The sequence below is a fragment of the Anabas testudineus genome, chromosome 15, assembly GCF_900324465.2.
Source record: "Anabas testudineus chromosome 15, fAnaTes1.2, whole genome shotgun sequence".
Classification (NCBI taxonomy): domain Eukaryota; kingdom Metazoa; phylum Chordata; class Actinopteri; order Anabantiformes; family Anabantidae; genus Anabas; species Anabas testudineus.
Genome location: NC_046624.1, coordinates 11,582,635 through 11,595,399, shown reverse-complemented (window position 1 = coordinate 11,595,399; position 12,765 = coordinate 11,582,635). Strand labels below are relative to the sequence as shown.

General features: G+C 40.5%; 3 protein-coding genes across 4 annotated transcripts; 2 read left to right on the top strand and 1 right to left on the bottom strand.

Moving 5' to 3' along the window:
* Positions 1 to 1,686: 1,686 nt before the first annotated feature.
* On the top strand, positions 1,687 to 3,053 carry LOC113159232 (DNA damage-inducible transcript 4 protein-like). The gene is made up of 2 exons (XM_026355826.1): positions 1,687 to 1,932; positions 2,174 to 3,053. Exons 1-2 carry the CDS (start codon positions 1,767 to 1,769, stop codon positions 2,686 to 2,688), a joined length of 681 nt encoding a protein of 226 aa, XP_026211611.1. The 5' UTR covers positions 1,687 to 1,766; the 3' UTR covers positions 2,689 to 3,053.
* Positions 3,054 to 3,235: 182 nt separating this feature from the next.
* Positions 3,236 to 8,323, bottom strand: dnajb12a (DnaJ heat shock protein family (Hsp40) member B12a). The gene is made up of 9 exons (XM_026356374.1): positions 8,162 to 8,323; positions 7,617 to 7,794; positions 6,322 to 6,467; positions 6,067 to 6,237; positions 5,515 to 5,591; positions 5,293 to 5,402; positions 5,030 to 5,202; positions 4,578 to 4,717; positions 3,236 to 3,858 (listed from the first exon to the last, which is right to left on the bottom strand). The coding sequence occupies exons 1-8, from the start codon at positions 8,292 to 8,294 to the stop codon at positions 4,596 to 4,598; spliced, it is 1,110 nt and encodes a 369-aa protein (XP_026212159.1). The 5' UTR covers positions 8,295 to 8,323; the 3' UTR covers positions 3,236 to 3,858; positions 4,578 to 4,595.
* Positions 8,324 to 8,341: 18 nt separating this feature from the next.
* On the top strand, positions 8,342 to 12,747 carry trmt2b (tRNA methyltransferase 2 homolog B). 2 transcript variants are annotated; one of them, XM_026356371.1, is made up of 3 exons: positions 8,343 to 8,443; positions 8,626 to 9,380; positions 9,796 to 12,150. In XM_026356371.1, the coding sequence occupies exons 2-3, from the start codon at positions 8,742 to 8,744 to the stop codon at positions 10,414 to 10,416; spliced, it is 1,260 nt and encodes a 419-aa protein (XP_026212156.1). In that variant the 5' UTR covers positions 8,343 to 8,443; positions 8,626 to 8,741; the 3' UTR covers positions 10,417 to 12,150. The 2 variants fall into 2 exon arrangements, with proteins under 2 accessions (XP_026212155.1, XP_026212156.1); XM_026356370.1 differs by having other exon boundaries at positions 8,342 to 9,380; positions 9,796 to 12,747.
* The last annotated feature ends 18 nt before the right edge of the window (positions 12,748 to 12,765 follow it).

Below are 12,765 nucleotides of genomic sequence, written 5' to 3'. Positions count from 1 at the left end.
CCTGAGTTTAGTTAAATTATACATCTCCCGTCCATACTGAGAATACAGAGACACATTACAGATGCTGAAAAACACGCAGCTGCGACTAAGTGCACAATGTCAAAGTCTATGTGATTCACTCAAAGGATAGGTTCGCTCAGGAATACAGAAAATGTGCACGCAAACATACACACACACACACACACACACAAACCAGCTGCAGCTCCTTCACTGTCTGAAACTTTGAGGCGATGCATTGATGCCATCATCTGGATAAACTGTGGAGTTACTACACAATGTTGGAGAGATCCAGAAGGACAAACTTAATAAAACAAACAGTTTCTAAACCACTTTAACCAGTATAAACAATATTAGTTCAAAAGTTCAGTTTGAAATGTAAATAGAATAATGTTTAACAATAACAGTGATAAAATGAATTAGTTAAGTGGATCTAGGGTTGACCTACTTCTCATTCATTCCCTTTTACTGTCTGTTAAGTTGCATACAATAACCTGCGTAACACCATGTCTATGAAACCTAAATGCAAAGAAGAAATTCACCCATGAGAGACAAAAAATATTATTAATTTGAATTATCCTATTGTTGACACAAATCATACCTGTGCATACTACTCTTGTCTTTATGAAACATACTATTCAACTATTAATGTTAGATGAGTACAAATTAAAGTATAAATCAACTACTACTGCTTAAAGAGCACAAGTTAAAACATTGGTTAAGCATCACATTATATCATATATTTACACTATAAATAATAACAAACAATGAGCTCAGTGGAGGATTTTAAAGTGTAGGAAATGGTATATCTGTGTGTGTGTGTGTGTGTGTGTGTGTGTGTGTGTGAGGTCAGAAGTAAAAAAGTCTTTGCACGCTATGTTATACTTGTGGAAAAAAGAAAAAGTTATTTAAAGTTATTAAAAGCCTAAAATGATCAACAATGGTCGTACCATCACAACTCTGACAAAAGAAACAACACATTTACCAACTGTTGCTGACTTTGTGTGAAACACTTAACACATGTGTCCTAAACACCCGGATACAAACACAATAAAATACAAATACTACTACTAAATACACTATTAGTAAAATCTAGCTCTCCATTATATTTATTCAGACTATTTGAACTCCAGTGTCGCTGAGTCATCCACAGAGCTGATGTGATCACTCACAAACTGCATCAAACTGCATCCTACAATCTTACATCACATGGATTGGCTCCAAACTTCATGGTGGGAACTGACGTTTCCAATCGCTTCGGGAAAAACGAGGTCTACGTGCGCTACGTGCGCTCTGTGCGCTGCCGATCACAGGAATGGATCCACAGCTCTTTCATCACACACTTAGAGAGAGAGAGGGGGGGTGCGTCTTATTTTATGGATTGGGAACTTTTTGGAGATGTCAGATTCAGTGTTTGATTTCAGTGTATTATAGTCAAATCATTTAAATAAATAAACACACTTTTTTTTTTTGTAATGTTAAATTGCTTGGGGATGGGGGTTGGGTGCCTGCGGGGCTTGGGGCCCGGCCTCACACTCATCAAAGGGACCAGACGCGTTACCAGGCAGGGTAAAGCGTTGAGGACGTGAGCTCAAACCTCACTGGCCCAGAAATCCAGCGGGCGGGGCGTCGAGGCTTAGGTATTTAAGGCTTTGTCCCATTGTTGGGAGTTGTGTTTTCCAGCTGGTCTGGTAGCGCAGGAGGAGGGCATCCACTGTTTCAGGACACCGCTACACTTTTCTACATCAGGACCTTCACTCGTTGCAAAGATGTCTTGCTCTTGCAATAATTCTCTGGATGGCAGCTTTCCTCCCTCTCCAGCGGAGGACAGAGCTTCAAATCGTCTGTCCTGGGGGGCTCTGCTTCAGAAGCTGACCGAGCTGAAGGGGCTCAACCAGAGGGTCACAACGGAGCAGTGCTGCAGCAGTGAAACCGGTGAGTGCTTCTGGCTTTTCCTCTGACGAGGTCTTTTGTTTGGATTTGTTTAGATGTCTGTGAATGCCGTTTACTTACATATGGAAAAAGAAAGAACATGAATGGACAAAGCACAAAGGGGTGATGGGGGGGGGGGGGGGGGGCTGCTCTGGGTCCTGTTTTAATCACCTGAAAACCGATGGTTTATGGTGATTTCTCCACTTTCAGACAAGATTTTAACCTTTATTGTCCTCTTTTCTAGGATCTGTGGCAGACATGTCCTTATCAGAGTCCGACAGCAGCTTCTACTGTTATCCCCTGGAGGAGACTTTGGCGACAGAAGTTATAGAGACTATCACAGAAAGTCTTCACAATGGATCCCACATCCTGGGCTTCTCCAAACTCATCTTACCAGACTGCCTGCTACACAATATCAGCCAGGAGCTGCTCCACCTGGCTGCCTCTGAGCCTTGTGGTCTCAGAGGAGCACTTATTGACCTGTGTGTAGACAAAGGAGACCAGGGCTCCCTATGTGCTGTGGAACAAATATCAGTGGATGCCACCCTCGTCCCAACTTTTCACGTGACCCTGGTGTTGAGGCTCGAGTCCAGCGGACTGTGGCCTAAAGTTCAGAAGCTCTTCAAGGGTAGCACATCCCCACAGATGTCCCCATTGTCTCATACACACAAACACACTCTGAGGCTAAGTAGGAGCTTCAGAGCCATTAAGAGGAAACTCTATTGTTCAGGGGACCTGCTTATTGAGGAGTGTTGCTGACCAAGACTTCCTCTCCACGATAAGCTGAATTCCTGGACTGTGAGAAGACATCTGTCTTTGTAAGACAGCGTATTAGGACAGAATACATGTCAAACAGACATGATGCTCCTGAAGTGACGTGCCTGTTACGTATTACATGTGTATCCAATGTTTTCCCTGGAAACAATGTGCAATGTCTTAAGGCAGCTACTCGCCTGATTACAGGTGACTCATCTGTGAAAACTCGTGTTTGAACATGGGTCGGTTTTTCCCAATAAATAAAAGCCACACCCTTCAGGGAATGGTTGAATTCGAATGTATTTGATAGTCAAATATTTACCTGAAAGCTGTGTTTTTGTAATGACTTACAGAACTTACATAAATAAATTATTTTCTGTTAATTTGTGTTTCCTTCTTTCTAGTAATCAGTAGCTGTATCCTATTTTCACCTGTGGGCAGATCCTCCGTTTATTTATTTTGTGCATTGCATTGAGAGAAAAACCTTCAAACATCACTCACATCACAAAATAAACACAACAAACAAACAAAAAAAAAAAACACACTCATCGATCATTGGACAAATTTATTCAAAGAAACCTTTATACAATTTTAGCATGTTAATTTAATAAATATGGTTTACTTTTATTTGTGCAATGATTTTCGATACTTATGATCCAACAGGCTACAAGCAAATCCACATAATAACATTATGGTACATTATATTAACTTCAATAAACCCGGCACTGTTAAAAGTAAAATGGATATTTACATTGGTAAGAACTATAAAAATTACACACTTTCTTTATGAGCGGCTCAGACATCTGTCTATGAGAAGGCCATGAGGTTTCTCAAAATGTTTAAGGAAAAACAAAATGATTGGGACACAGAATGCTAATCTTAGCAGCTTCGTCAACCGTTCAAATAGACGATTATGCTCTTAACTTCCAACGTGATGCTCAGTGGACTCAACCTGAAGACACTAGTGTAAGAAAACATCAGCAGTCAACTCAAAGCTTTTTCGCAGGTCTACAGGAAGTCAATCTACACCAAGTTGCAGAGAGGTTCCCTGATGAGGTCTGCCGCCCACTGCACATAAGGCATTTTTGATTTTCTTGGTTTGCTGCAGAAATATGCTCCAATTTTAGTAGGCTCCGACCGATTTCCTCTAATTAGATTCAAGTACCGACGAACCTACACAAAACAAATGAATGACAGTTATGCAGCTGTCTCTCTATGCAGGATAAATGTTTCTGCACATTCACAGCTCTCAGCCAAAAAGCTCCATGCAAACTGCTACATACAAGACTTGAGCAGCTATTAAAATAGTTTATTTGCCCTTTTACCTGCCACAATTAAAACTGTTAGACTTCATCAGTAGTTCAGCATTTTTCAAATCATACACAATTTTTTGTAAATGTATTTCTTACATTAAAAAAAAAATTCTATGGCTCCAGATACTTTGCATATACTATATTAGAAAACATGTGGAAGCTTGACATTTGCTCATACAGTAGGTAATTAAACAATTATTAGTAATTAGTTGCCTTTATTTATATGTATGTATATATATAAACATATGTATATGTTTTCAAAGCTCTTTGGTGCAACTCTGATGGTGCAGTTAAGTGCTAGTGGGAAACTCTGATATCTGAGACAACACAGCTGACTGTTAAAAATCAGGTGTCAGTCCCTACTTACAACTGCATTACCATATGTCGATAAGTAAACAGACCAAAATAGACCTCACTTTACTGACTTGAAATAAATAACAGCAGCCTACACTTTTGGAATTCACCCAGAAAAACAGTATGGTGTGGTCAAGCGTGTGTGTGTCTGTGGATAACAGGAGAAACATACGCATATAGTAGCGATTATACTGTAATGACACTGTGATGTTTGTGGAAACTTACCCATCAGTGTGCAAGTTTCTATCCATCCAATATAACCTGAATCTCAGATAATCTGGAACAGCTGGGTGTCCCCATTCTCTGTGCCCTTTGGTACAACTCTGAATCTCCGAAGTAACGAGCACGATACAGTAAGCCTTCCTCTGAAAGTACAACAGGAGGCTATGTTAATACATTATAGAAAATAGTAGAAATTGATGTATTTAAAGGTTGCTATTAACTCATCAAATGTAATTAGCAAACTAAAAACATACCAAACTAATAAAAAACAAACCAGGTAGCATAACGTGCATATGCAGTAATGTAAACTAGCTGAACTATCTGATCAATAGAGAGTTAATCTGCAACAATGCTGATCACTGATTATTGTTATTTTAATTTTAAAGCAAAAGTCATTTAAAGATAAAAATGAATCCCAATCTAACAAGTAAATATTTGCTCAACTGTAAACTTACTCTGTTGCTTCTCCTTCCAACAGTTGTTTCTGAGGTTGGAAATATAGTCTTCTTCTACACTTCTCTCAACATTCTTCAGGTTATTCCCAGAATGTTCTTCATTAAAACGCTCTCCCACATAGAAAGGCACCTTCAAGTTTGATGTATGCCTTTTGTGAATATGTCCAGCAGACCTGATAAATGTAGAAAATAAACCGGGAGTAAGACAATTAAACATTTTCACACAGCTCAGAAAGCTAGCTCTGACTATTTGAAGCACATACGGGCGGTAGCTAAGGCTGTAGGGAGGCTGGGTGACCATCATCTGGCTCAGAGCGGATACAATGATGAGGATTAAGATGGGCATCAGCTGAACAAACAGAGCCAGTCCGCCCTGTCCACAGCAACAAAAGAACAGAACAACATTTGATTACAGGATATGACAGCTCATACTCTCCACAATATATAGGATTCAAGTATAAGTACAGAGTACAGACAGAACTTACATCTCTCTGTTGTTCCCGTCTTTCTTGTCTGTTATGATGTGCAAAGTGCATTCCATTTCTGTAAACGTGTACGTTACCTGAAAAAAAAAAATTAACCAAATTGTCTTATATTACAGATGACTTCACTAATTTTCACATAATAATTTACTGATTAATATTTAGGAAGTGTATTTTGCTGGCAGAGTTCGACTTTAAACATGGCTGGCCAAGCAAACCTAGTTAGATGACATTTTAAGGACATTACCTGTGGTTTGCCTCGTCATTCGAGACAAACTACAGTGCAGTGCAATGGATATAGTAATTACAGAGAAAATAACTACAGTCAGCACTCAGCACAAAAAAAAGTGATGCAGACATGAAAAGCCCAGGTGATTCTGTGTGTCAGTTTTCACTGTATTTGCATGTAATGACCATCAGCATAGTCCTTTGAGCTAACACTCAGGTGATGCAAAACATTTAGGGTTTCTGCCTTACTCTCCTATCAAAGTGGTTCCCTCAAACATGAAAATCAAAACACTCATCGACAGTGACATTCATTTTGCCTCCACTCACTTGTTGGAAAGCCTCCACCAAAGAACATATTGAAGAGGTCCTCAGGTGAAATGTCGGCTTCAAAATCACGATGGTGTCTGTGTCTATTTGTGTGTGATCTCTCCTCTCCATACTGGTCATACTGCCTTCGTTTCTCAGGATTACTCAGTACAGCATAGGCATTACCAATAGCTGCAAGACACAAAACCAAAATTTGCAGTCAGTAAGCTGACAATTACATGTACCCACAAATACTGGAGTGTACTTGTAATTTACCTTTAAATGCCTCAGTAGCTCCAGGTGCATGATTTTTATCTGGGTGAAACTTCAGCGCAAGCTTTCTGTAAGCCTTTTTAAAATCCTCCTCAGACGCCGTCTTTTCAACTCCTAAAATTTGATAGTAATCTTTACAGCTCTTAATCCTGTAGTAAAAGAAACACCCATTAGAGAAAATTAGCGAACGGGAAAAATAATTGCATATTGAATACAACATATACAGTAGGAAGAAAAGTTATGTGAACCTTTTGGAATTTCAACGTTATCTGATCTTCATCTAAGTATTAACAAATATAATGGGCCTAAAATAATAACACAAAAAATTCTGATCTTTATGTCTTTATTGAGAACAACCATAAAAACCTCATAATGCCTGTGGAAAAAGTATGTGAAGTATGTGAAATATGTGAACCCTCCAAAAGGCTAACTAGAGTCATACATTAGCATAACTGGAAGAAAATTATTTTGAAGGTGTGGACTAGAGCTACTTTCACTGACAAAAACCACTCTAGCTTTTTGCTCCACACAAGAAGACGATGCTTGTGTAAGCCATACTTCACCATAAAATTCTAAATTAATAATTTACCTAAAGCTGGAAAGTTTTACAAAGTGATGTCAAAGACTTTAAAAATTCACCAGTCTACAGTTTGGCAAACAATCTACAAATGCAGACATTTTGTGACTGTGGCTAACAAGAAGTGGGTGGCCAGTCAAAATGACCCCAAGAGCACAACAAACTCATTAATGAGGTAAAGATGCAACTCAGAGTGACAGCCAAAGATTTGAAGGCATCATTGGAACTGGCTTACATCTGTGTTCATGAGTCTTCAGTAGGTAAAACTTTGAACTAGCAGAGTGTCTATGGCAGTTTGTGAAAGAACACATTAACACTGTACAACAGTATTAGAAAAATGTTTGGTGGACTGACAAAAGTAGATCAGATCACATTTTATGACAAATGAATACAGAAAACAATGAAATTGAAAAAGGTTCACAGGTTTTCTTGCCATTGTACATAAACTGTGTCACACTGAACAATATCTAGTGTCTAAAATGCCATAGTGGATTGTAGTTTTGATGCATTTCTTCTAAAGGCAAAAACAATTAAAACTTACTGGACAACTTGTCCTTTAATTTGCTTGATCAACATGCTGTGATAGTGACATTTCCTTCTGAGACTACTAGATTAGCTGCAATTTGCAACACTGAGACTACTCTGATTACTGATAGACGTGACTTTAAAACCCATTTCCTGTAGTACTAAAACAAAGGAACACATCTACATGTGTACTGACTTTTTGACGGCATCCAGCTGCTCTGCAGTATAGGACTTGGTTGAGTCTGTGGCTCCCTGTGCGGATCCATCAGCCTGCTCTCCATGGCTGCGGTGCCTCATAGACGGTGTCTCCCCGTTCACAGGACTGCCGTTCTCTTCTGGAGGCTTCCCATTCTGTACTAACGAATCCAATAAATCTGCAAAGAAAGTGGAACCATGTTATTCAACTATGGCAACTGCGTCGGTTTTCCGAATTAGCGTTAACTATATCATTAGCTAGCTTAGTAAGCTAGTAGTTAGCATATTAGCTACCAACAAGGACGACAGCAACTGCTATCTGAGAACGAGCGACTCGCCAACTTAACACAAGAAGTAACCAAATACATCAGAGAAATCGCGTTTGGTGGGCGGAAGAACTACAAGTACCAGGTCGGTTAGGAGCAGGTGGTGTAAAGTTAATACGGTTAGCGTTAAGTTATGCTAACGTTAGCTGATTCGATTTCACAGCGATGGCCCACCAATCGACATAAAATAACAGCTGAAGCAGACGGTAATTCGACGTACTTTTAGCCTGATCTGTCGGAAACAAACGCTGAGCCTTCTCCAGAAACTTCCTAGCTTTATCTGGCTGGTTGTTACTGATCGAATTTAGGGCTATTTTAATGCACCGCTCAGCTTCGTCCTTGTTTGAGTCCATGGCGACACAGCGGAAATGTTTACTTGCCCTGCACGCACGGAGATGACGTGAGCAACGTAGCTGGCTCGTAAATAACACGTCAGAACAGTTGAAGTGAAGCTAAGGCGTGCGCTTCATTAACACTCAGCACATGTGAACATTTAACTAAGGTTAGTTGGGGTATTGTATATATTTTGTGCAGTATCGCCAGCTACAGTTGCTAAAGTAACAATGGTTCTGGCAGCTACAGGCAGCAGGTTAGTCCTAGCTGTCAAACACAGTGTGTATTCCTTGAGGAAACCTTGTTTATCTTCTCAAGTCTCTCTCTTCTCAAGTGCTGACTCTGTTTTAGCTGACCAGAGGAAACCATCAAAGAAACAGTGGACAAAAAGTCACAAGAAACCTCGCTGGGCAGACCATTTGTCCTGGGAGGAAAGGCTAGCGGATGTGGTCACCCCCCTGTGGAGGATGAGTTATGATGAGCAGCTTGAGCTTAAACAAAAACATCAGGAAGGAATACTGTCTCAGCTCTGCCAGCATCTTACAGGTGACTTTCAATCCCACTTCTCATTATCTGACAGACGTAAGCTCAGCTTCCCTGTCCTGTCTATTCTGCCATCACCAGTTAGGGACGGCTACCGGAACAAGTCCACATTTTCTGTGAACAGAGGCGTTGATGGAAATCCGAAGACTGTTGGATTTTATGTGGGCACAGGCAGGCAGGGAACAATTCTCTGCATCAATGGAGACCATCTGCTCAACATGCCTGAGAAGCACAAACTGGTAGCCAGGTGTTACCAAGACTTCATTCGCCAATCTTCTCTGGAGCCCTGCCTACTGTTCCACACTGGGGGTCACTGGAGAGAGGTCACAGTAAGGACCAACGCAGAGGGCCACACCATGGCTATAGTGTACTTTCATCCACAGATGCTCACCCCAGACGAGGTGGCGGTTCACAAGGCTGAGCTTCTGGATTACTTCACACAGGGTCCTGGATCACTCTGTCAGCTGGACTCAGTGTTCTTCCAGGAGAGCACCATGACTCGCTGCACTCATGAGGAATCCCCGTACCAGCTCCTGCATGGTCAGCCACACATATATGAGGAGGTAGGGTACAGCATCAGGAGGGAATTACAGAGAATCTGTAAGGGACTTCACACAGCGAAAATGGAAAAGGTTCAGCCTCACTTAACTTTATAGTCTCTTGTTTAGACTATGCAGAAGTACTTGGAGAAAAATACCTTAATACTTTTTCATACATGATAATTTCCCTGTAATTACAAAAATACTTTTCAATGCTTATTCGACATGATATCTACACATGAAACTGATGGATTGTCCCTATAAATATGAAATATATGGTAATAGACTAGGGGTGTAAGAAATCAATGCACTGAAGTATCACAATATTGTGCGTGTGTGGTACCTTTATCAATTCTCAAAAACAGAGAACAAAATCCAGGTATGTCTACACGACATGCACTTTTCAGCTTATGTTCCTGTGTTGTTTTTTCTTTCACAGGTGTTGGGCTTCAAGTTTCGCATCTCCCCAGATGCTTTTTTTCAAGTGAACCAGTCAGCTGCTGAAGTGCTGTATAGCACAGTGAGGAACCTGTGCTTCCCAAACAATAAGGAAGGTGGAGGAAGAACAAAACCCGCTGGTACTCTTCTAGACGTGTGCTGTGGGACAGGGGCCATTGGCATTACTGTGTCTCCCCTAGTGGACAGAGTTATTGGTATAGAGCTCATAGAACAGGCTGTGGTAGATGCAAGACACAATGCAGCTCTTAATAATGTACTGAAATGTGAGTTTATCCCCGGGAAAGCAGAGGTGGTGCTACCAGGCCTGATGTCCCACCTGAGCCCTGCAGGTGGAGGCCTTACAGCTGTGGTAAACCCTGCTCGAGCTGGCCTGCACCATAGAGTGGTCAGAGCTTTACGGAATGAACCTGCTATACGCAGGCTGGTTTACGTGTCCTGTAAACCAGAAGGAGAGGCTATGAGGAACTTCAGAGAGCTTTGTTGTGCACCCAGCCTGCAGAAAAAACTGACAGGAGAGGCATTCTCTCCAACTTTGGCTGTACCTGTGGACATGTTCCCACATACTCCTCATTGTGAACTGGTGCTCCTTTTTGAAAGGTAGCAAACATGTTTCTAGGTCAGTTTCAACCGTGCACCAGCAACACTGATTGCTAAACAAAATGGCCAGTAGTCATTTTTTAGCCATGGTTCACCCACACAGGTTTTATGTCTATTTTCTTTGTTAGACTTCCTTCCAGGACTGTGTTCTTCAGCTCCAACAAATTACTGTTTAAAAATTACTTATTTGCTTTTGCTAGTTGCACACTGTTTGTTCACTAGATTGTTTCACAGCATTTGCTTCCAGACTGTCACTTTACACTTCATCATATTTCGTTTGTTTTCCCTGCAATACCCGTGTTTGTGCAGTAGATGGTGTCATTACAGCTTCTTTGACTTGAAACATCTGTTGCATAACGCCTGTGTAGGTTTACTCCAGTCATTTGAGTTCACTAGAGGTGATAAAATGGTGAGTGTACAGGAAAAGTGGCCAAGTTTTGTTTTTGAAAGGTTACCACAGTTTATATGAGGCCATGATAGCAACAAGGCAGCCTTGGCTTGATAGGATTTTTTAATCACTTGATTCAAGTAATTGAATGATAATGGTTGTCAACAAAAATCATCAGTCCCAAAGTAAGACAGGGAAATTTTTTTTACCCCCAGCACCCCAGAAGTGTGGTGGGGTTCATATCAGTGGATAATATTCCATTTTTTTGTTCACAGTACATTTATATGGTTCACTGACCACATAAATGTATAAACCATCTCCTGTATAAACATCACATCAATACTGTTTTCCCATTTGGTTATCTTACCTTTAAAAAAAAAAAAAAAACATTATACGAATGTTCTTTGAACTTAAGTTGCTCTAGGAACGTTCTGTTTAATGGACTACCTAAGCACTTCATCAAGAGTACTGCTGGCTTAAAAACCAAATGATGGATAAGTAAGTATCAACATGTCCTTTATCAGTTCCAATTATTTAACTTGCATGAAAAGTTAGGAAAAGACCAGAGATTGAGAAAATAGAGAAAAAACGTGATTCTGAGGTGCAGTTTTACAGAACCTGATGAGCAAGGACATAGAAGCAGAAAGAATAAAAACCTGTTTTGACCCGCTGATCTTCTACAGGTCGAACTGTTGTACAAAATACTATATAGTATACTACTGATCTCATTTTATTTCATGGTTGAGATTTTTTTATTGCTAGACCAATACTACATGCTTCAGAGCTTCAGTGTCAACCGCCCATCTTTAGTTTTTAGTGAACTGGTTTGAGTTGGTTGGTTGGAGACTCACATTTTACAGAAGCCACTTATTTTCTTTCACTTTAATTTTGCTGGTAAGACATTGGTGAACTCATATACTGTATGCATGTATTTTCCCTTAAGTAAACTTTATAGCTTGCAGTTTACACAGTACAGCAGTTCTAGTTTTACAAGGTCATAACATACAGGAGTGCCTTATATTAAGACCTCCTAATAATATACTGCATTCATGTAGGGCTCCACCACCCACTATGCCAGGAAGGGAAATTCCAGACTTTAAGGGCAGGTAATCAGCTCTGGGTAGGGCAGGGACAGCTCGAAAATAAGCAGGGCAATGGACTTTGAGGACCGGAATTGCCCATCCCTGCACTATGACCTTAATATTTTACATATAGTAGATTTTGTCTCGTTTCATCCATCTGAAACTGTGCCATAACATTACATTGAAAAGTGAACTGTGTCCACACAAGTGAGGCAGGAAGTTGAAGGACAAACACAAAAAAGATTCTTTCTGCAACATTTTTGTATATTTACGCTCTAATGACAAGAGGGGAGCCTGTTTGGGATGCTCCAGATGGAACTAACGTTCTTTCTTTTGTATCCAAGTTTCTCTTCTCTGCAGACTTCTGGCCTCTGTGTCCCCATAATTGTAACATGTCCATCAAACCCAATTAGAAAACGTTCCAGAAAAATAATTTGAATCAGAAGTGCATACCAATGTGTCTGAGAAATCATATTATCTGTTGCTCTTCTTGACGTTTCTTCTTTTCAAGGATCTAAGGACAGAGTGTGAGCCTCCTGGAAAGAACTTGGACCTCTAACATTTGATCACTTTTGTTTCCTCTGCAGATTTTTTTCTGCAGAGGGTCTGTCCAAGGCTGTCCTCAAACCAGGTGTGATGAGCACGCTGAGTGGTCTTGTGATGTGTGCTACCTGTATTTTTTATATACTCTACTGTGAAATACACTGTATCTAACAACAGCTGGGATATTTTATCCCCATCTCACATCTGTGATGTCTGTACAAATTAACTGCAGCTTGTGAAACCACAAATTTGCAGTTGCACTGGAAGAGGGTGGACATGCCAGTTGGGGTAACGGACACAGTCATGTGAAAGTTTCTTGATGACCGAATGTTAGGATGTT

Excerpts from the sequence above, each read along its gene's own strand:
- dnajb12a (XM_026356374.1), bottom strand. The coding sequence starts at position 8,294 with ATGGACTCAAACAAGGACGAAGCTGAGCGGTGCATTAAAATAGCCCTA. Across the intron at positions 7,795-8,161 it reads TCCGACAGATCAGGCTAAAA|ATTTATTGGATTCGTTAGTA; the intron begins GTACGTCGAATT and ends CTTTCTTTGCAG. Across the intron at positions 4,718-5,029 it reads TTGGAAGGAGAAGCAACAGA|AGGAAGGCTTACTGTATCGT; the intron begins GTAAGTTTACAG and ends TTGTACTTTCAG.
- LOC113159232 (XM_026355826.1), top strand. The coding sequence starts at position 1,767 with ATGTCTTGCTCTTGCAATAATTCTCTGGATGGCAGCTTTCCTCCCTCT. Across the intron at positions 1,933-2,173 it reads GTGCTGCAGCAGTGAAACCG|GATCTGTGGCAGACATGTCC; the intron begins GTGAGTGCTTCT and ends CCTCTTTTCTAG.
- trmt2b (XM_026356370.1), top strand. The coding sequence starts at position 8,505 with ATGGTTCTGGCAGCTACAGGCAGCAGGTTAGTCCTAGCTGTCAAACAC. Across the intron at positions 9,381-9,795 it reads AGCCACACATATATGAGGAG|GTGTTGGGCTTCAAGTTTCG; the intron begins GTAGGGTACAGC and ends TTTCTTTCACAG.